Consider the following 23819-nt stretch of genomic DNA (forward strand, 5'->3'; position numbering starts at 1 on the left):
AGGTTCAATAGAGAAGAATAATGTCTAAGATTTAACCTAAAAAATACTCTGGTGAATGATCCTGAGCCTAAAATTTCTTGACTCATTTGGTCTAACAATGGTTGCAAACTTAATTTCCTTCCCATAGATTGATATGGCATTGTTTCCACCCTTGCATTCGAACTAATTGGATGTCTAAACTCTTTTTTACTCCTAATTAATCCTAGCCATCCTCCTTGAAAATCATTTAAACATTAGTTTCACTCGTCTCTTGTTATGGTGGTAAATTGCAAAAGAGTATTAATTCTCTTGACTATTATCGTGCTCTCCATCCTCAAAGAAGTTTCACTCAGTTTTCCAAAGAAGAAGCAGGCCTTACGTAGAGCACATGTAGCAAACAATTGGCGAGGTGAAATTTGAGTTCATTTGCTTAAGTCACAACTCCTTTCTCTGTATTTTTATTTCACATGCATTCTTGCAATATAGTGTAAAATACAAATGGCAGTTGCCAGTTGGGATGATTCCTAACCTGGGTGTGAAAAATATTACATATTTATTCGAGTGAGATCTTTGATCAGGCCAGTACATAAGAATCATACAACAATTCAAATGAAAAACACACACCCACAGACGCACACACGCACATGTGCCCTCACATACACACAGGCGCACTCGCACACATAGAGGAATGCTAAACTCAGGGACGCCCTTGCAGGAATTGGATGAAAGGGCGCCCTCATTGGTTGGAAGTTGCAAAGTGCAATTAATGCTTTTTGACTTTTACATATTATAAATGAACTTTGGTAACTTACAACCAATGGGGGCGCCTTTCATCCGATTTCTGCAGAGGCGACCTTGAGTTTAGCATTTCTGATATATATATATTATAACATTGAGATTCCATCCCAAAACCTTAGGAAGATTGTTAGAGTGGAAATGGAGGCCAATACAGATGGAATTCAATCTTGAAGGTAGCTGTCAACCCAACGACATTCACCGGAGAAGTCGTCACGTACCCGCCAACGAACAAGAAGTCGCCGGTCCCACCGACCACCGGGAGGTCCGAAGATACGATATTGCGGATCACTCCGAGAATTGAGATAGACCCATTATGGCCCTTCAAATTGAGAGTGATCTTAGCCATAGAGATGCCCTGAAGTCCGTCAACCCCCGAAGTGACCGATGTCCCTTCGACAGTGCCGAGAACCATAGACGAATTGCTTGCGGTAGCCATCAAGGGGTCTTGGAACGTATTTATAGTGCCAATGGGTGCGGTGGTTAGGGTTACGACGGGTCCGGTTGGTCCGGTATAGACAATAAATCCGGTCTTGTTGATTGTTTCATGTTGGAAGAGGGTAAAATGGAGGGCTTTGTTGTGGTGGTGGTGGTGGTGGTGGTGGTGGGAGGGGGTGGCCTTGTAAGATAGGAGGAGAAGAGAGAGAACAAGAAAAAGAAAAAGAGAGCGAAGTCGAAAGGTGGCCATGTAAACTTTGTTGAGGTGGGAAGTTTTTGTGTGTACATTTTTATTATATAGACTCAAGCGTGCCCTTGCAGAAATAGGAGGAAATGGTGCTCCCACTGGTTCCAACTTCACCAAGTTCATTTATTATGTCAAAGTCAATCGTTGACATGATAAATGCACTTTGTGAAGTTGCAACCAATGGGGGTGCCCTTTCCTCTTATTTTTGCAAGGGCGCCCTTCAGTCAAGCCTTCCTCTTGGCTAATGTGATGTGGAATGCTGCCAAAAAAAATTCTTGTTGACTCGGTGCGGACGCGGCCAAGAACACGGTTGACGCAGTCATAACTCAGGAAAGTCAAAGGGGTTTTTATTGACTGTGTAGGACAAAACGCAGAATGCGGATATGGTGCAACGCGGAACGCAGCCAAGGTAAAAGGGAGTCGTCTCGGGGGAGATCATAGTCGTGCCAACAAGTTTTTAAACACTGATGCTGATTGTATGATTTTTGGTCTCTGCGGTGGCGATCGATACCATTCATCCTTTTGTATAAGATGAGAAGTATGGAAATATTCATTTGATTTGAAATAGGAATTCATACGAAATCTTGTGGCCGCGGTTGTTGAGGAGGGAATAGATGAACGGTCAAGATTACCATTTCAATGTGTTACTTGTATAGTAGTTTGAGAGCGAGATTGAGAGAGTGGGATTAGCATTTATGAGTGGGTGGTCACTTAAGACTTGAGAAGAATACCTCAGAGTCCGGGACAGACGTGAAGAACGCGGAATGTGGTTGAGTGATAACCATACGTTATCACTCACGGAATGTTGTTGAGTGATAATCACACGGCCCACTCTCTCGCGGAATGTGATGGAGTGATAATCACATCTCTCTCTCTCTCTCTCTCTCTCTCTCTCTAGTGGATGAGAACACTGGGCCATGGCTCATCCACGAGAGAGCTGACCGAGTTTAGGTGGGTCCCACATTCCCAAACTGTCCAAACGAGAAATCTAGGACTTTTCCATGTCAACTAGTCTATTTCAGACGAATTATATGATCAAGACAAAATCAGCCAAAAAGTCAGCCTATGGGATGTTCTCACATGCAAAAGCCAGCCACGGAATGGGCTTCCGGCAAAATTGGCTAGTAAATCTCAAAATTAATAAATATTGGGCAGTGATAAATCGACTCCCCAAATGGATAAATCGACTCCACATGTGTCTATCTCTCTCCTCTTTCTCTCTCTAGCCTAGAGGAGAGAGATAGACACATTGGGAGTCGATTTATCACTCCCTTGAATTATTAGGCGAAAATAAATTGAGGATATGTGGCATACAAGTCTTTAAAGCTTTTTAACTTTAATTCACGTTAAAGGAGTGCCAATTATCAAATGGGTGATGATTTTTACGCCCCCCCCCCCCCCCCCCCCCCCAACGTGATTTGATGTCAAAAAACGTTAAACCCTCTCTCTCACACACGCGTCAGAGGAATGTGGTTGAGTGATAATCAAATCACGCGTCTCGCTCTCTCTACTTCTCTAGTGGATGAGAACTATGGGCCGTGGCTCATCCAAAGGCGATGATTAAAATCAAGATTTCTAGATATATATATATATATATATATATATATATATATATATATATATATATATATATATATATATATATCTACTATAATAAGCCGGAAGCATTTTTTACTGTTCACCCCTGCCGCGTGTCATCGTCCCCTCCTCCCCCAGCTGCTTTTTGTCTGCTTCTTTACGGTTCAGCCCTCCAACAAATTTTGATTTCCCTCTTTAATTTCAATCTTACCCCTCTTTATAGCAGAAGAGAAATTAGAGAATTTTTTGAATATTTCGAAAATTCTGTGAGGTTTACACGTCAGTTATGGTGTTTTTTACTACAAACCCCTTCACTACCATACTGTTTCTATATCCATATGTAAGGGTAAAATAGGAAGTTTCATGAGCTGTATCCACACGCCTCTTCAATATCTCCTTTTAAGAGATATTTCTGTGTATAGTATGTCAGAGATGTTTGACTTTTTCCGGTAATTGTAATAAACTACTACATGTTGTTCGTATTTATTTGGTAATTTAAAAACTTTGTAACCATTATAGGTAATTTGTCATTGAAAACTTTATACTTTAGCTTATTTACTTTTCTTTTGTCATGATTACTTCTTTTTTTTGCTACCAACATTTGCCATCATTTTGACATGCGCATGCCATCATTTTGACATGCGCATCTTTGCACGAGGATCTTTTATTTGTAATTACTACTTTTTTTTTATGTTTGCTAGTATATATATATATATATATATAGAGAGAGAGAGAGAGAGAACGGTTTCTACACATGTGTTTTAGAGAGTTCTCTACACATTAGTAACGTCTGTCGCACCTTTTAACAGCAGCCCTTAGATGTTAACAAATCTCAACCATACGTTTAAAAAACAAAAATGAGGGCATCGAGCAACAAAGCCCAAAACGAAAAAAAACCCTACAATCAAATCTACTTCTAATAGATTTATTGAAACAATCATAATGCCTCTATTCTTTTTAATTAAAACTCGTGCAAAATGATTGGCCATCCTTTTTTTTAAATTCCGTATGCAATTGTACCCAATTTTTGGGATTTTCAATGTAAACATTTGGTGAATGTAAACAGGGTGCCTTTTGGAATGTAAACAGGGTGCATTTTAGACTTGAATGTAAATAGGTGGAGAATGTAAACAGGGTGCCAATTTAACATTTGCCTGTAAACAGGGTACCAATCTAAGAATATTGTCAAAAAATTTCATTTTCAGGGTAGAATGTAAACAGGGTATTGAAAATATCCTCGCCCAATTTATCATTTGCCTTAAAATTGTGGAAATAAAAAATTCCCGGGAAAATTTCATATGGGTGAGATAAAATTTGATGACCTGTATCTAACCCATATAACCATATAAAATATATCTGTGAATTTGTTTGGATTGCCAGAATTAAGGGCTGGAATTGGTATCCTACTTCGATTTTGCCCAATTTCTGACATTTGGTTCAGAATAACGAACTGAATCAAGATGCGGAAATGACACCAGAGTGAAACTAAGAGGTGGTATTTTGATTCCACTTGGATTCTAATGATTTTTTTTTTTTTTGTGCCCATCTCTCACAATTGTCCCCACTATATTTCATGGAATACTTTTCATGTAAACAGGGTGCCTTTTCATTGTCAAAAATTTCCAACCGGGTGCCTTTTCTAAGAGTATCTAAGAATATGTAAAGAGGGTGGAATGTAAACAGGGTGCCTTTTCATTGTTCCCATTTTCGTCATAATTTCTTCACTTTTGAATCTGCACATTTTGAAAGAGGCTCGATTTAACTTATTTTCCTTTCAGCCTTTATTAGCTTCTCATCCCTCGAAAGTATGCTTGTCTTTGTTTATTTTTAACGGATCCTATTAGCTGTTGCCAAAGTTCTTTTATTCTTTAACTGCTTAAAAATCATCTGGATTTGGTGATTTCAGACATTGGACATTGTGGCTGAGAACCCAGATAAATTCAGAATCGTTGCACTGGCAGGTGGTTCAAATGTGACTCTCCTTGCTGACCAGGTAGATTTACATATGCAAAAAGCTTGACAAAGTGGCAAAGCTGGAGGTCTCAAAGCATTGGATTGTGGTTAAAGCATTTACAAGTGCAATCATGGCGAAAGCATATGAAGCTTACAACTATACACGCAAAGCATTACAAGAGAATGAAGAGATGATGTATGTTACAATATGATTGAGACTCTTTCATTCTTCCCACCTCACTTAGTGCTACATTCATAAAAAAAACAACAAGGGAAAAAACCACAACACCTATAACTTTAATCCACCCAGTTTCATTCTCGACCACTTTAACGGCTTCACGTCCCTGTTGCACCAACACCTTCAATTTAGTAACCTCATTGTCCAACATTTCCAACACTTTAATGGCTTCACGTCTCTGTTGCACCAACACCTTCAATTCGGCAACCTCGCTCTCCAACCTTTGCAGACGTTGATTTGCAATCATGTTGTCCCTTCGCAAACGAAATTCGTTGTCATCAACATCATTTTGACACCAACGGAAATACTCACACTTCTTGATGCCAAGTTCCTGTGTGTTGTATGACCTTTAGGAATTTGAAATTTGGTCAAGAAATAAAATCACACGTATTGAAACGTATTGAATTTTTACTTACAACGAATCCACATGTGTAGTAGGGTTGTCCTCGGTTTCCATTCTTATCTGACTTAGTTATTCTGATACAGGCTTTCTTTTGACACTCACAATTCACCACAATTGAACTACCATCACTCTCAATAGACGACGCCATCGATTAATCTTAACTATCTGTACAAAAAAATCAGGGATTTCATCATAAGTAAAAGAATTGGTTACATATATATAAAGAAAAATTCAGGGAATCATTGATGACGTATTACACAATAGCTAATCAGAAGACATGTATGCATCATCATGAGGAGTGACACATGAGGAGAGACACTACCATTTTTTCATTGTAACACCAATTTTGAACAATGCATCATCATGAGGAGAGACACAACCAATCCAAGTGAAAGCCCTTTCAATTTCTTGATTAATGACAGCAGCCAAACTTAATTATAAGATTTTTGAACCAATTAAAAACCACCCACTCTCGGTAATGTTGTTTAACAAGGTAGAATCGTGGCCAGAATTCTTTTAACCCGGCCAAACAATTAGGAACTTAGAGCCATTTACCTTGAGTTATATCAATTTATGACAGTTTACTTCTGATTTACCCTTAGGAGCTATCTCTTCACTGTTTAATGAAGGATTCCACTCTATATACTTCTCAATTTGGGGCTTTGCTTAGGTACCCAAAAAACCAAATTTTAAGTGTGCAAATGAAAAGCATGAAAATCCAAATCCGAGACAATGGAAAACAAGGAAACCTGGTTTTTTGCATGCTTAAAAACCAGGTTTTTTTAGGCTTAAAACATGTCCTCAAAACCGGGTTTTTTTAGGCTCGATTCTTCCTCTTTTATCATAAAAAAATGGAAATAGAAAGAAAGGGGTGGAGAGAAAGGGTTAGCGCAGATAGGAGGAGAGATTTGGGAGGGCACGAATGGGTAGAGGGTGAGAAGTGGCTAAAAAACAAGGAAAAAATTCATATTTTCAATGGAGTTTTTCTTTCCTTGTTTTTCAGCCTTTTCCAACAAAAAACAATAATGAAGCTAACAAACCCTAACCATTTTTAGGTGTTATAAAAACCAGTTTTTATGTTCTACGGATCTGAAACCCAGAAAGATGAAGAATCCTGTTTTTATGTCTCCAAAAACCAGCTTTGACACAGTAATGAAGCTAAAAAAGCGTACAACAAAAAGGAAAAAGAGGAAAGAGGTGGAGAAACCCTTACCTGGGGAGGGAGGTGGAAACCCGAGAAGGAGAGGCGAGGAGATGAGGGCGAAACGAGGGCGAGAGGCGAGGATTTCACCAAAACCAGTGAGGGTTTTGAGGCTAGGATTTCAGAGAAAGAGACGAGGAGACGAGATTTTTGGGTTTTTTTCGTTTTGGGCTTTGTTGCTCGATGCCCTCATTTTTGTTTTTTAATCGTATGGTTGAGATTTGTTAACATCTAAGGGCTGCTGTTAAAAGGTGCGACAGACGTTACTAATGTGTAGAGAACTCTCTAAACACATGTGTAGAAACTGTTTTCTCATATATATATATATATATATATATATATATATATATATATATATATATATAGAGAGAGAGAGAGAGAGAACGGTTTCTATACACGTGTAGATAAGTTATCTAACTAGCTTAAAATACAATGGAGGACAAATTATTTGGGTTATCCAAACCATTCATCTGATTGGCCCTCACATAGATAGGGTGTCCATAAAAAATCCGCTCCATAGGATCATCCCAACCCTACGATTTGTGGAGGTAAAATGGACGTGTATAAACCTTCACAAATCTGTCCATTTTTTGCCTCCACAGTTCAAAGGGTTAGGATGATCCTATGGAGCTGATTTTTTGTGGACACCCTATCTATGTGAGGGCCAATCAAATGAATGGTTTGGATCACCCAAACAATGTGGGCCTCCACTGTATTTTAAGCTAGTGTGTAGATAACTTATCTACACGTGTGTAGAAACCGTTTTTTTATATATATGTGGGGGGGGGGGGGGGGTCGTGAGCTAGAGCTCAGGCTGAGCTAGAGCTACAAATACACCATCTCCCATAGTTGTTGACTCAGGGGCGATGCCAGAAATTTTGCACAAGGGGGGCAAAAACTATAGTAATTTTTTTCTCCAAACAAATGAAAGTAATATTATAGTTTCCAAAAACAACCCTCATGTATATTCCATCACCAACATACATTGAGGTAAACAAAAATGGCATCTTACAATTTTAGAGTGCAAAACCTAATAACATGACCCATAAGAAAATTGTATAGGCTTCCTCGACGTGGTCTCATTTTTTGGAAATGACACATGATTGTCTCGTCATCGATGTTACCAAAAATATCCTTCTCAACATATGGAATCAAGCAATCAGCCATAAATTGATCCGACATTCTATTGCGTAATCGATTCTTCAAGATCTTCATAGCAGAAAAGGCCCTCTCAACGGTTGTAATTGCGACTGATAAAATTAGTACCAATGTGATGAGCTTGTAAACAAATGGATACAAGCCATGCTTTCCCTTCTCAACCATTTTTTCAACAAGATCTCCAATTCCTTTCAAATTCACAAAGTGAGTATTGGACCTCATATCAAGAATATATGTTTGAAGTTGGTTGTCTAATTCTTTTGTAGAATATTGAACTTCTGAAAATTCTTTTAGATAAAACTTAAATAGTCGAATCAACTTCTCTTTATCAAATGCATAAAATGAATCACTTGGATTCAGACATGCCACACATAGAAGCAACTCTGTATTTGCTTCATTGAAACGACTATTAAGCTCTTGAAGTTGAAAAACAACTCAACTTGAAAATGGTGCAAGACCGTTCTTTTCTCTACATGTCGTCGCACTCTTCCAGGAACAACACAAGTATCAACCATGTTAGGGACTTCTATGTCATGTTTGGCACAAAATGAAGAAATGTCGTCTAACAAAGAATTACATCCACGGTCTTACATCAATTGTAGCTGTTGTTTTGATATTCTCACTAATGTCATGGCATTCACAATATCTTGATCCTTCCTTTGCAATGCTTGCGACTTTTTATTTGTAATTCCCAACAAACTTATCATCAAATGAAGGGAAAATGCGAATTCAAAAGTTTGCAATGATTTCAAGAGATTATGTGCTTCATGTCTTTGATCTGAACTTAATTCCATATCCTTGACAATAAGATCAAGCACATCAGGAATAGAGGAAAACATATATTCCAAACTAACCAGTGTTCTATAGTGTGAGCTCCAACGTATATCCCCTGCACGTTTGAGTGTGGTCTCTTGATTAAGTCCTTGTCCATTTGAAAGCTCACCATTTTCAAGTGCTTCCTTAATTTTGGCAAGTTGAATCTCTTGAAGAATATCATGGCGCTTACAAGAACCCCCAACCACATTTACTACATTTGTAAATAAAAAAAAGAGATCGGAGATGTTAATATTTTTCTTTGTAACACCAACTAACGCCAACTGTAATTGATGAACAAAACAATGAATATAGTAAGCATATTCATACTCCTTCAATATTAGTGCTTTAAGACCATTGAACTCTCCTTGCATGTTACTTGCCCTATCATATCCTTGACCACGAAGTCTTGATATGCTCAATTTATGCTTGGCCAATAATGCTTCAACCTTAAGGGATGTAGCAGTGGTGTTGGAAACGTGACTAAAACCTAACAAATGCTCAACCACATGCCCAAGCTTATCTACATAACGTATAACTACGGTCATTTGCTCCTTGTTAGAAACATCACGAGCTTCATCAACATAAATAGAAAATAATGAATCACTGAGATCTTTAATGATTGAGTTAGTGGTTTCAATTGCACAAGCACTCACTATATCCTTTTGGATATCTGAAATCACTAGTTTGAGATGCCTAGGACACTTCTCCACACAAACCATCTTTATATCTTCATTAATCATGGTCATAACTTCAAATGTTGACAAAAGTTTTCTTGGTTAAGCGAGTCACAAGATCCATCATGCCCGCAAAAAGGTAAACCTTCTTCTAAAAGGAATCGAGAATTCATAACTGAAGCATGCACGCGAATTCAATAGTTACTTAGTTGTTGCTCTTAATTCCTAAAAGCTTCACATTTACTCGAAGCTTGATTATGAGCACTATTAGGATCCCCTATAGGTTTTTCAAATCTTTCTACTTTCTTCCAATTAGAGAACCCCTCAACAACAAAAGCATCACAACTTCCCCCATGCTCCTTACTATCCGATGTAAAAAGATAGCTACACAAGCAATAAGCCGCTTCTTTTGCAATGCTATACTCCAACCAAGTAGGATAATCATCAAACCACATTGGATTAAACCGCCTATTCTCTTTTCCTTGCATAATTTGAGGGAAATCATGATTATGTGGTTGAATTGGATCCATTCCTAAGTATATCATTCGAACTTTTGCCCTATCATTAGGATGATAATCAGTTATTGGCATTCGTACTCCGGGATCAGCAGCAGGATTTATAGGATCAAGTTCTAATCAAATTCTTTTAGAATTTTCTCGTTCTTTGGTGGGGACACATGAAGTTGTAGGAGGGGTTATCGACTTTAATGACGGTACTCTCGAAAAATATTTTTTCAAACCTAAAAAAGACAAAAAACTTTTATCAATATATCACAAAAATATTTAATTATCAATCACTATGTCAATGTAAAAGAATGCTAAAAAAATTATTCAATAACTATTGATTCAATAACAATTAGTAATGACTTACCCTAAAGAAGGCCTAATTTGTGGTGATTTTTTGTGATTTATCTCAATCTATTTCTCCCTAATTTTACTAATTTTGTTGATTTTTTGTTGATTCCAGTCCTCTTTTTTGGTGATTTTGGTGATTTTTTTTGTGATTCCGGGCCTTGTTTCAATCTACTACCAAGGCCTATGTTTTTTAGGAACATCAGCATAGACATGGCCCATCAGCATAATTAGAAATGGTTAAATATTTTGCTGCGTTATGGAATGACTGATTATTAAGGAGCAAAAGACTAGAAACCCAAATGAATTTTATTAGACCAAATGCCAGATAAAGGGAAAAATTTTAAGAGATCAAGAGAAAAATGAGAAAAGGTAAGATAAACATTAACCACTTCTTTTTAATATGTAACTGAATTTCATAATAGAAAAGTAAGAACCCAACTGAAATATGTCATACTATGAGAGAAAAAGCACTATCCATTTCACCAAAATCAACAGAAAGAAGAGGGCATATTTTGTTTTTTAAACCCCATGAGAAAGCTCTGTTCTAACCACACAACTCAAAGAAATAGCTTTTTTTGGTTTAGCATGTAAACCTATTTCAGCAGCCCTATTTCACCCAAATCAAAGGCTTAGGGTTTTCAGCAGCCCTATCTCACCCAAAAAAAATTAAAAAGATGAAATAGGACTGCTGAAAACCCTATTTCACGAAAAAGAAGAAACCCAAAGAAGAAGATTCTCATCTACACCCTATTTGACGAAAATAATATGAAAAATGGCTGTTGAAAACAAAACAAAAAAAAAAGGAATAGAGAGTTGAAGAATGAATCCACTAACCTGGTGCAGAAAATCCGTCTTGTTGAGGGGTGGGGGTGGTCGTCGGTGCTGCAGAGGGACGGATTTCTTCAGATTTCTTCTTCCTCGTTTAGGGTTTCTTCTCCAAAACGCTTATACAGAGAGAGAGAGAGAGAGAGAGAGAGAGAGAGAGAGAGAGAGAGAGAGAGAGAGAGAGAGGGGGGGAGAGATCTTCCCGGTGAGGTTTTTCTGCCTCGGCGCACCAGGTTAGGGTTTTTTTTTTTAGTGGTTTTTCAAATTTGCAACGAAGAGAGAGAGAGAGAGAGTTGCGTAAGAGTATAGTTTTTAAAGTTTTTTTCGAGGGTACGTCCAAGACACACCCTCCATGACACCGCAAAAATTTTTTCTTCCACACTTTTGGGCCCACATTTGCAGCCAATGGGAAGAGTTCTCTCTCTTCAAGCGCACCAAAGGATATGCGATTCAAGTGTATACTCTTTTTCCTCAAAAAATAAAGGTATTTGTTTCCCCAAAAAAATTAAGGGGGGCAATTGTCCCCCTTCCCTTTCAAGTGCCATCACCCCTATGTTGACTCATCCAACCCATTTATTTTATAGGACCTCACATAGATAGTGTGTTCCTAAGAAACCATCTCCATACCATAATCCTAATCACCCAATCTATAGGAGCGTAATTTCTAGCCATCCATTTTAAACCTCCACAAATTATAACCCTAACCATAAACCATAACCATAACCTATAAAACTAATGGGTTTGATGACTAAACCAACTATGGGATATATGGTTTGTGAGCTCTAGCTCACAAAAAAAAAAAAAAAAAAATATATATATATATATATATATATATATATATATATATATATATATATATAAGGAAAATGATTGTGAGCTTGAAGCTCATATAACTTATATGAGCTTGAGGGCCCAAACACATGTGGGCCCACATTGTTAGGATGATTCAAACCATTCATTTGAAAGGCCCTTACATAGATAGGGTGTGTGCAAAAAATCGGCTCCATAAGATCATCCTAACCCATCCAAAAGTGGAGGGCAAAATGGACAGACACCGTTTGCCACAAATCTGCCCCATTTTGCCCTCCACTTTTGGAGGGGTTAGGATGATCCAATGAAGCCAATTTTTAGTTCACACCCTATCTATGATGGGGCCTTGCAAATGAATAGTTTGGATCACCACAAACAATGTGGGACTCATGTGTTTGGGCCCTCAAGCTCATATAAGCTATATGAGCTTCAAGCTCACGATCATTTTCCTCTATATATATATATATATATATATCATAGGCTTTATTTTTAGTCGTCCCTGAAAAAAGATTAAAAGTAAGAAAAATCCACCAAAATGGAAACCCAAAATAGAGACTACCGTCTCAATCCTTGGACAATCAATAATAAGGAATTTAGGTTTGTTAGAAATTCTAAGGGTTGGTGGTTCCACAAGAACAATTTATGATGAGATCAAATGCCTCCATGAGGTTACAAAATCGTAATCTTATCATTGAACCTAAAAACAGCATTCCCATACCATCCAACATTATTTCAACACCGTGGTGAAGGGAATGCCACAAATCCAGCAGAACGAAAGACTAATCATCACGTAATGTTTTAAATTAGCACACCTGGTAGTAAAGAATAACATTAAAATGCCAATAATCAGTGGCAGAGGGGAGTGGCTTTCAGGTCCACTCCTTTATATTCTGCCATCAACGGTGGGGCTTGTTAAGGCGAGGCCGATTGCAGAATATCCGGCCGTTGATTCTCACAAATGCTGAGATACCCAGACTTAGAACAGCCCAGAATACTGAAATTAATAAATGGCGAGTGTCGACCCGAGCTGCAAAAGAAAGGTCACAGTTTTAAAAACAAGGTCTTAGATCTAGCACTCAATAATCCCTCATTCTCTTGATGACAAAAAGATAATATGAACACTGGCATAAGTACATAGCAACGGATATTTAGAAGGCTAGTCTCACAAAGCAGTGCTTTATATATCAGCAATGTAAGTAACGTATGTGTAACATGAATAAGACTGCCTAGTTTTCCCTCAACATCTATCTGCAATCCAATAGTAGCCACCAAAGATTGTCCCCACCTATGTCACAAATATCTTTATCGGAAATTTTCTCGGCAAGGGAAAATCTCGGGCTTTTTTTTCCAGGTTTATATTTCGAAAAAAAATAAAATAAATTTATTTAAAAGTTATATAAAATATAAAAATTAAGAAAAATAAATAAAACTACCACAAAAAATTGTAAAAATATCGTGATATTTTCATCATTCTATTTTTAAAATTCTCAGGATTATATCGGGATTTTGTCGTCTTATCAAAATTTCAGGATAAAATCGCTATATTTTGAAAATATCGGAGATATTTGTGACATCCGTCCCCACAGTAGCAAAAAAGATTAGGGAGCTTTAGTTGAAGCTACACATATATGTTTAACTAAAGGTTCCAACGGAAAATGAATAGACTGATACCTTCAGAAAGCTGTTTTTCATAAGAGATGAATAACGTAAAATAAAAATCTATTTGTCAAAATGGTTTATTTTGAGTCGTAGCAAAAGGCAAATTGTTTCTATGGGTAAAGTGGGAATCGGACCCAACGTTATGGCAAGATAGAACAGGGGATTTTCATATTGCTTTCTCGAATGCTTGTTTTTTTTCCCTGAACGGGCTTGAATGGAGGAAAGGAACAATTGTCATCTAGAAATGGCAGATGCACAACGGAAGAAGTTTGAAATCAACTATGTTCCTTCTATGCGCTTTGGGTTTTCTTGCATTGTTTCTTTTTACTAGCAAGATCTTACTTTTGAACAAGAATTGTTATATTTTCCGTATGGGTCAAGACTACAGTCCCCATCAAGAATAGTTTCATCTTCTATAGGCAGACTGGTTGACAATTCAACAAGATGATAAATTATGCATAAATTGGAGTCATCTCACCTTGCCTAAGGGAAATGGTCGCAAACATGACCCCAGCTAAGACGAATGCTAATGCCAGTGGTAGTGACTGCAAAAGGAGGAAAAGAAGTTCCATGTTTCAGTCTAGTAAGATAAAAGCAAAAAATAGATATTATAGCCATAAACAATTATTATCAGAAAAGTCGTAGACCCATGAGCAATTTAGCACTGTACTGCTCCAATAACATAAATCAAACCAAAAAACACGTCAATTTTGTTTCTTATGTCTTCTAGTAATGGCAACCTATCAATCACAATTATCACCTACAAAACCAAAAAAATGAAGGATTTAGTTTCCAGCTCGATGCCATCCTCTGGTGTGGAAATTTCTCTATAGAAGTTCAATATAAACCCTAGAAAACAAAGCATGGAACTTTCAAATTGTTAAAATTCTCCAAGTGGTCTGTTTCTTCATTTTTGTTGACATTATATTCTGGTAGTGATAAAAATATAATTCTTAAGCATTTCTTTCACTGCTGAATCTCGTATTCTGATTCGCATTGCACTTGGATTATGCACTATAGGACAGCTTAGGTTAAGTTTCTACAGGTATAGAAAATTCATTGACTAAGTTTTGGCATTCGATTATCAACACTACCAGTTCTTAGAGATGAGGGGTGTTCAGTAAAATGGGCCTTTGGAGGCCCATTGGAGTGGCGGACTCAAGTGAGGCGGGGGTGCGTGTGGTCCATCAAGGCATTAAGTTCTTGAGGGGAGAAGATTTAGATAGAGTGATAGTAGATGGGGATTCCATAAATGTAATTCGTTGGCTTAACGGATCTCAAATATTTCCGAGGAGATTTGCGGAGTTATTTGAGGAGATTAAAGACACAGTGAGGAGCTTGAGTATTTCGGTATTTCCTATCACCACATTAGACGATCTGCCAATGGGGTGGCAGATAGGCTTGCTAGCGAGGGGGTCCTCCTTGAGTCCCTTGAGCAGTTTGATTTCTTACCGCCTTGAGTCTTTTTTGGTTCTTTACAGTCCTGTAACTTATCTCTTTCTTCTCTTCTCGTTTTTGTACCTGACCATCTCGGTCCATTTCTTTGAATGAATCCTTAGCCATCCCAAAAAAAAAAAAACACTACCAGTTGTTCTTCCATTGTGTTTCTGGCTGATTGCATTTTCTCGAGAGACTAACTAATCTGGCTTTCAAAGTCCCAATTACTTCTAACATTTTGTCAACTAAGTTCTCACTTATCATGCTCCGTGGATTTATACTTCTGTTATTCAAGAATGAACGATATTTTATTGCTGATGGAGCATACAAAAAATATGATAACGTCTTCCTTTAAGACTCACAGCATCTAACGGATCAAGCATGGGAAATCCGGGTCCAGCAGGAATAGGAGGTGTTCTTCGAGATGAGGAAGGGATGGTTAGGTGGGCGTTCTCGGGTCGTTGGAGTCTTTAATTCTAGAGGGGCAGAGGTTTGAGCAGTTCATCATGGGATCAAACTTCTTTCTCAAGACTCCCTAGCCAATGTAGTGGTGGAAGGAGACGCATTGGATGCCTCGGGTCCCATTGGAGTCTTTGATTCTAATGGGGCGGAGGTTCGAGCAGTTCATCAGGGGATCAAACTTATTTCTCAAGACTCCCTAGCCAATTTGGTAGTGGAAGGAGACGCATTGAATGTAATTGGTTGGCTCAAGGGATCACACCCTTATCCTTGGAGATTTGCTTCGCTCTTTGACAAGATCCAAGACCTATGCAGGGGTGCCCCCTTAGTCTTCCAGCACGTTAGGACGCCCGCCAATGGAGTGGCCAACCGGTTGGCCAGGGAGGGGGTGCTTAAGGAGGGACTACAACTATATGATTTCCTTCCTCATTTTATTTCGTGCTTTGCTTTTCTCTATGATGTTGTCCGAGATCTTTCTAAAATCATTTATGTGTTTCTTTCTGCTTGTATCTGACCATCTCCGTCTCCATATCTATTAATAAAATCAGTGCGGCCATTCAAAAAAAAAAAAGAGTCACGGCATCAAATACCTTGGAAGAAAGAAAATGCATGGTCTAGGGGTTTCTTAAGGCCATAAGATTTGCATACTCAAACACCTACTTCTTGGTTCTGTTTCCTAGACTGCTCAAACCTAGCTTTCAATGGAAATGCCAAAAGAAGCCAACATTATGCATTTATCAGTGATATCAAAGGAATCGTCTAACGGATTGGGGTTAGAGACACAAGTTGGCTTCACATACAGAATGAAAAGAGGTAGTACTGGAGGCAGTCTTAGTGGACTTTCCATTTCCATTCATTTCAAGGCATGATCATTGGGTGTCTTTTGATACCCCTAAAACTTATTTATACATAATCTTATATGCACCTAGTATAATTTGCAAATTATCTTATATGAAAATAATTGTTATAATCTTATATTCAAATGTCCCATTTGAAAATAAAATTAATGTAAAATAAACTGCTTTGCAAAGAGGAACCAATTTTGGTCTGTTATCCAGAGAGGACTTTAATTGAATCAACCGATTGGCAGTATTGAATGCAAATTTTCTGGCTACCTCAGCTGAATTGACCACTAAGCCATACATGAAGTAATATAGAAGATTGCATTCATGTTTTATAATGTCTTCTGCTTTTTTCAATCGGGTTCCACAAATTTGAAACTCGGATTGTATTGCTTTGTTTTTTTTTTCTGAAATGGTGTATTGCTTTGTTATTTAGTAATGCTATTAAAATGCACAGAATCAAGATCCCTACCAAAAGAAAATCATTTTTACTGGACTAAATAAATACAAATGAATTTTGGCATGTAGCAGCAGAAAGGCACTACTAATTTTAAACATAAGTAAAACTACTCGGAACAAGGTCATAGAAAAAGGAAAATAAAACTCAGGAAAACAGAAGGGAAAAACAGTTGCCTCCAAATAACACACTAATCAGATCTGTTAAAAAAATAGAACTAACCAGAACTATATTAAAGAAAGGAAAATCAATAAACTCAGGACAATAAAATCGAAAAACAGGTCTCCTAACTAAATAAAATTTATGTATGCGCATGCATGTGTATCTACATATATATCCTCTGTGGCTGCTCTCACATGAAACAGGCCAGCCAAAAAATGCCTTCTGCGATGGTCCCTAGCAAATCCCATATATATATATATATGTGTGTGTGTGGGGGGGGGGGGGGGGGATTTGCTAGTGTCCATCGCAGAAGGATTTTCGTGGCTGGTCTGTCGCACTTCAGACCAGACACTTCGTGAATGGAGACGAAAGCTTTGTTTTCATTTACGAGGTGGCTGGTCTGACGTGCGACAGACCAGCCGTGAAAATCCTTTTGCAACGGACGCTAGCAATATATATGAGAGTTGCCTCTAAACTAAATACTTGCAATTTAACCAGAGATATGCACTCACAGCTAGAGCCTCAAGGCCTCCACTTCTGAAGGAAGAAGTCAGATCTCGGTTGACAGAAACAATGTAATGTCCATGTAGGAGATCAATGGCATCCTTCCAAAATTGCAACAACAAAAACATAGGTAAGGAATAGATTTTAAATGAATCATGGAAAAGAAAAATAAAGAAAGTAGTTAATATCCACTCATCCAATTAAATAACAAAAGGAACTGATGCTAAAAATAGTAGGCCAAACAAGATGACATCCAGCATTTCCCCAAACTGTCTATAGAGTAAATATAGAAAAGAATCAACCAACATTAGATAGGGTTTTCATAAATGAAGGTTTGATGCAGTCAAGGTAGAAAATAAAGCATGCATTAAAACCTAAAACCAAATAAAACAGCATCGATTTCTGACTTGATATATGATTGTTTCTATTACAGCAATTGACATAAGTAGCGAGTAGCGACAAAGGTTAACTTTGGTTTTCGTACACCTCATGGATTATCGGAGAGAAACTCCTGTAGTGTGTTTGTAATTTTGAATATCAAAGCATAAATCATATGGCAGTGATGCCCAAATATTAGTTCCAGTTCTGAGTAAAACATGTGTGATCATCAACAAAGTCCAGCTTATTCGCATTTTTAAACAAATTCATGAATTGCACCAAAAGGATGGTGTGCATTATCCTTTTCTGGTAATGTTATAACCCTTCGAGACAGAAACCGAAATGAATATCCATAGGATGCATCACAAGCTTAGCATCTAACAGGCAATCAGCTGATGGATCTATCAGCATGAAACCTACAAGAAATTATGCAACGAATCATGTCTGTGTATCAACATATCAAGATACTACTAACTATTCCATAGAAAACATATCAAGATACTACATCAAAAAGTATAGTTTCTATTGCCAGAAAAAAAGTATCTAATGATCGCTTCCATTAGTAGAGAACTCCACGAACTCAACTCACAGAGAAATGAAGTCAAACAAGTAGAAAAAGAAAGGATTCATCCAAGAAAGGTTGATAACAAAAGAGAGAATGAAAGCAATATGTGTATACTTTATCACCCATCAACTATGCACTAGCACTAGAGTAGGGTTTGAGAGAAGTAACAAAAAAACATTTGAAAACTATAACGACAATGCCTGTGTCAGGATTGGCTCAAGCATCCCTCCTAATATTGCAATGTGTTCCCAAATAGGGGCATGTAATTTGTCATTTTATCAAAAAGATAGTTAATGTCTACATTGACACGTGGAGCAATAGGGAGGGCTCTTAGGGACATCCCTGATACGGGTGTGTCTTCCTAGCAGCTCTAATAAATAAATGGAAGAAAAATTAGTTACACCGTGAAAGGAGAGGGCATTGGAAGAAGTGAAGCGCATACTTCAACAATTTGACACATATGCTTCATCATGTGATGCAAACCCAGGGGGTTCATAGGTTCTTTATGGAGAACTTTGGAGCCCAAAGTCTCTATAGTTCAGCTTAAACTCAGGATTAACAATCCCAAATTAGATTAGACATTCAGAAAATAGATCAGATCTTAGCTAGGATTTTCACACATATATTTACTTTAATGAGAATTCACCAATGAACTTAATTTGATCCAAATAAAACTTGAAGCAATAAGATCACAACAAGAAAATCATCAGGCGGCAATGTGACAAACCAATCTACTATAAAAAATAATAAAGAAAACAAAGGTAGGGCCCAAACATCAAACTAGGGTAAAGTAATGATAATGAAGGGGTACGGGTGAATGGAGGGCCGATCAAAAGTAATAGCAACAAGTATGATCAATAGAGGCAATGTAGCTGAAATAGGACAGGTGTCACCGCTACTGCGTCCCTCAACCACAAATCCCGAGAAGGAGTGCCAAATGATGTAAGGAGAGATAGTGCCAGCCTCGATTCGTCGTCCAAGGAAAATATACCAACCGTCGATGTGATGTAAGAAGGCGGAGATGTGCTAGAAGTGGTGAGGAAAATAGTAGGGACAGCAAGGCAGCAGCCAGGAGGGGATGGGGATGCAGAAATAATTGCTACGGAAGTAGATCAGCAAGAAAATCAAAACTAACAGTAACCTGTCAAAGAAAACTGCAGTAGAAGAGAAAAGACTGCAGGAAAGATCCCAAGACAGCAGTTGCAAGCAGCAGGTGCTGTCAATGATGGGTGGAAAAGGACATGGAAAAGGGGGAAGGAGAAGAGGGCAAAAATGGAAGAGAAGGTGCAATGTAGCTGCTATAATTGCAGGTGTGCAGCAAGAACAAACCTGAAAGTAGCCGCAAGCAGCAAGCCTGTCACAGGAGAAGAGGGGCTTGTAAGGTAGGGAGAAAAAGAGAGAAAAGCAGGGGAAGGATGGGACTAGTCTAGCAGGAGACAAACTGGATGTAGAGTTTTTTTGGGTAGGACCAGGGGTAAGAAATAAGGAGAAAGGGGAAGGAAACAAGAAAGAAGATCTAGATTGTCGGCTGCAGGGTAAGTAACAATGGCAAGAATGAGGAAAAGTACAATTGGGAGTACAGTTGGGGGAGAAGAGAGGAGAAAGAAAAGTGGAGGAAATGAGGAGAGAATGGATGGAGAGGGAGAGAGGAGAGAAGTAGGAGAAGAGAGAAGGATGGAGGAGGCACTATACCTTACGGCTGCCTTGGGGAGAAAATCACACGTCCTCAACTATGACCCAAAGAAATTTAAAAGGATAGTGGATTAAGGGTAGGGATATGTGTAAGGTATAGGTAGCCTCCAAAAGATGAAGGAAATATAGATAGAGATATGAAAACGATGGGCTGATCTCAACCATAATAAGGAGATGAAGGAAAGAAGGATCAAAATCAAGAAAGATCAAGATTCGAGAGATCAAGATCTTGAAAAGAAAGGAAGATCAAAATCCAGAAAAGATCGAGATGAAGGAAAGGAAATGAAGATCAAGGGGAAGAAAAGATAGGGAACTGTTTATAAAGTCAACCGGGAAGGGTGAAAGGGGAAGAAAAAGGGGGAACGATTTATAAACCCAACAGAAAAGGGTTAAAGAGAGAAAGGGAGAGGGTGAGTGAAAAGGAGAGATTATGAATGTAAGATGTAAGAAGGGAAAAAGGGAATGAATAGAAGGTAAGAAGGGAGAAGAAAGAGATGGAACAGTAGAAGAGAGGAGGAGAGAAGGGTTAAGGCTAGACCTGAGGAAAAGATGAGGAAGGTGGGCCATGGGAAAAAAAAGGGTATGGTAGGCCATAGGTAATGTGGACATCCCCTACGTCTAGGCTAAATAAAAATGCTAATAATTTAAATAAAATACTAATAAAAGAATAACGCATTCAGTAATCCAATGGGAAAAAAATAAATCTAACAACGGCTAAATAGCATTATCCTATCAAGCAAAGACAATACATCTGAAACACCTCTTAGAGGCACCAATCAGTGCATGCCTGCAACTCACATCAAAGTGGGCATAAAGCTATGTACCATTAAACTTCTAAACACTATGCAACTCAATTTAAAAAGTGAAGCTTATCCAATATTATTAATATTTTATTCTATTTTCTAAGTGGAGCTCATAAATTGTCGCTGAGGTGAAATTGATGAGTGAACCATTCATACGCTTAGAGGCACTAACAAAGTTCTTAACAATTGTAAAGTGACCAATAGGAAAAAACCCCACATGTCAACTGAAGCCTTAGAGTTAGTCACAATTTTAAATAAAACAATAGCATAACAATTATGTACACATCTACCCAATGCTAATTACCAAGAACCATAAGGACATCACTGAGCTAGATTATGCATTATGCATAAAACGGTGATACAAAACAATTCAAAAAAAAAAAAAAAATGGTGACACAAATTTACCAATGCCTACTCGACAAACCTTCTAATATTACACGCCGGAGATACAAAAAGAACAAGGTCAGACATATATCTGTAGAAAGATTCTCAAAAAGAAAGAAACTTCATCGATCATGAACTAAGAGAGTCAAGAGAATATAATCTTAATGAGCTAAAAGCAAAATGACCATAATCTATTACCATATCATTGCCTCAGTTGTAAAATAAGGAAAGGAAGAATGCCAACCTGTGTTGTACCATCACAGAAATTGTTCAGGTAATAGCGGGAAAGGGCATTCCACCCATCCATCAACATCCCGGACATTGATTGTTTTCCATATCTGGCAAGTCAACCAAGTGACACATGCTCAATTAAGTTTCAGAGATATGTGTTTGATCAAAAGAAAGAGTATGAACCAAGAGCGAACTTCTACAACCTACTAAAAATAGAACACCAAAATGATCAATACCCTAAATGCAGATCAATATGCAATTGCCTAGAAGATTGTTCATAAAACACTCTGAGGTTTCAGGTTGATAATAGACGTTTCTCAATGACAATAACATATGGTATGCTTTAAGAAACTGAGTTGATGCATAGGTATTCAGAATGAACTAGTGATTCACCCCTTATCCTATGGCATGAGTCTGTCAAGCATGCATCTTATAACAGGCAGACAAATAGACTTGAATCATTAGGGGTGCAACTCGGGCGGGATCAACCCGAACCCGGCGGGTTCAACCCGGAAAAAACTCGGGTTGGGTTGAGTTCAAGTCGGACTCGGGTTGGGTTTTCTCAACCCAGGTTGAGTTCGGGTCGGGTTCAGGTTGAGGGCTTGGGCAACCCGACCCGAGTTCAACCCGAAATTTTTAATAGTTTTTATAATTTTTAAGCTTAAAATCTCGGGTTGGGTCGGGTTGAACTCGGGTTGGGTTGGGTTTGGGTTGGCAAAAGGGGCTGCTCGGGTCGGGTCGGGTTGAACCTCGTCGGGTTGGAACTCGGGTCGGGTTGGCTTCGGGTTGAGTACATGGTTGCTCGGGTTGGGTTCGGGTTGGCCTCAACCCGAACCCGACCCGCCCGAGTTGCACCCCTAAGTATCATCAAGTGACAAGGGGATAACGAGATTCAATTCCTTTTTTTCCCTTTTCCATCAAACTAAAGGGACTTAATTTTCTTAAGTTTCTCTTTATGGACAAGTGAGGAATGAGAGAAACGGGAGGATGTTTGAGGAGAAGAATATCTCATCGTGGTAGATAGCTAAGGGACTAATGTTAGTGACTCACCCTTGTTGACTCAGTTTTGGCCATACAAAGTCAATCAAAACTCTTTTGATTTGTCTGATTCAATCTTGTAGCATCAATCATTGATTAATCCAAGATGACTCTGTATTGCCATCGATGAGCTCTGGTCAAAATATGGGCTTTTAAACACTGGTGAGGAAATCAAGTTGTCCATCATGCCTTGGGCTAATGAAAGAAAGGAGTTTCAAGAAGCATCGATGGATGATCTCTATCGTAATTGAGAGAAGTTAAGTGGAGATAATCAGGCAAAGACAAAGTTTCTGGCTTAAAACTAGAAATTCTTCTTAATCGTTCCCAGATCAACTTTTGATGGTAGCTCTAAAGGCAATCTAGGTATCGTTGCAATTGGAGTATTTACAATTGGATTTGGTGAAGTTGTGAAAACACTTTCTGCAGCCTGATTGGGATTATGGACAAACAAGACGGAAGCACATTGTCATAAACTGTCACAAATATCTCCAATATTTTCAACATATAGCGATTTTATCACGATATTCTGATAAAACGGCTAGCTTTTAGGGGTGAATTCTACCCCAGTTAAATTCCCTACACCAGACCTACACACATATAGCTAGAAGTGCCAATGATATGGAAAATGGTTTAGCAAGGTACAGTATTGAGAGAGAGGCTCTTCATTTTGGGGACTCCGTTCTATTTGATTAATTTGTGTTTTTTTCTCGTTTTGTGTTTTTTTGGAGCTAACTCAGCCCCTTTTCTTGATTCTTTACCTTTTTTCTCCATACCGTGTATGTTGTTTCTCAAAGCAATTTTCTCGTTTTGTGTATGTACCTAGGTCTATTTTTGGGAAATGATATTTACGCCCCTTTTATCACCAGGGACACCCATTTGCCAGTGCACTTTGCAATCAAAGCTACTAGATTTTTCTGAGATACAGTACATTAGCCCCACTTTTGCCATTGATACACTGACGCTGGGTGTCCCTGGTGATCAAAAGGGGCGTAAATATCACTTCCCCTATTTTTTTATGTTCACCGATGATTATCTCTGAGAAAAATTGTAACAGGAATGCAAGAAGTGTTAAATCAGAAGACAGTTATAAAAAATAATACAAATAATAAAAATAAAAAATCCCTAAATGGTTGACACTGCAGAACAAAACTTTATTTGCAGTTACAATATCAACAGAGAGGCCACTTCTAGTTTGATGCATAATCCACTAAGCAATAAGCTTAAACAGGATAAACCCAC

The 23819-nt window shown here is 38.2% G+C and overlaps 5 protein-coding genes across 5 annotated transcripts in view; all 5 read right to left on the reverse strand.

Moving 5' to 3' along the window:
- Positions 1-404: 404 nt before the first annotated feature.
- On the reverse strand, positions 405-1462 carry LOC143853792 (uncharacterized). The gene has a single exon (XM_077363522.1). The coding sequence runs from the start codon at positions 1460-1462 to the stop codon at positions 905-907; it is 558 nt and encodes a 185-aa protein (XP_077219637.1). The 3' UTR covers positions 405-904.
- Positions 1463-5069: 3607 nt separating this feature from the next.
- On the reverse strand, positions 5070-6584 carry LOC143855241 (uncharacterized). Its single transcript, XM_077365482.1, has 2 exons — positions 5645-6584; positions 5070-5559 (listed from the first exon to the last, which is right to left on the reverse strand). Exons 1-2 carry the CDS (start codon positions 5777-5779, stop codon positions 5164-5166), a joined length of 531 nt encoding a protein of 176 aa, XP_077221597.1. The 5' UTR covers positions 5780-6584; the 3' UTR covers positions 5070-5163.
- A 1993-nt stretch (positions 6585-8577) lies between these two features.
- LOC143853793 (uncharacterized) lies at positions 8578-9546 on the reverse strand. The gene has a single exon (XM_077363523.1). The coding sequence runs from the start codon at positions 9544-9546 to the stop codon at positions 8578-8580; it is 969 nt and encodes a 322-aa protein (XP_077219638.1).
- Positions 9547-9698: 152 nt separating this feature from the next.
- LOC143853794 (uncharacterized) lies at positions 9699-10070 on the reverse strand. Its single transcript, XM_077363524.1, has one exon. The coding sequence runs from the start codon at positions 10068-10070 to the stop codon at positions 9699-9701; it is 372 nt and encodes a 123-aa protein (XP_077219639.1).
- A 2524-nt stretch (positions 10071-12594) lies between these two features.
- Positions 12595-23819, reverse strand: part of LOC143854081 (phosphoinositide phosphatase SAC6-like) — a 36027-nt gene continuing 24802 nt past the window's right edge. The window contains exons 18-21 of the mRNA XM_077363832.1: positions 21556-21649; positions 17498-17590; positions 14107-14173; positions 12595-12996 (exon numbers count right to left, since the gene is read on the reverse strand). Of these exons, the coding sequence (XP_077219947.1) occupies positions 12866-12996; positions 14107-14173; positions 17498-17590; positions 21556-21649 (385 nt within the window). The 3' untranslated portion in view covers positions 12595-12865. The remainder of the gene's footprint in view (positions 12997-14106; positions 14174-17497; positions 17591-21555; positions 21650-23819) is intronic.

Source organism: Tasmannia lanceolata, unplaced genomic scaffold (genome assembly GCF_043159265.1).
Source record: "Tasmannia lanceolata isolate RefF3 unplaced genomic scaffold, GAP_Taslan_0.1 ptg000020l, whole genome shotgun sequence".
NCBI classification, from domain to species: Eukaryota; Viridiplantae; Streptophyta; class Magnoliopsida; order Canellales; family Winteraceae; genus Tasmannia; species Tasmannia lanceolata.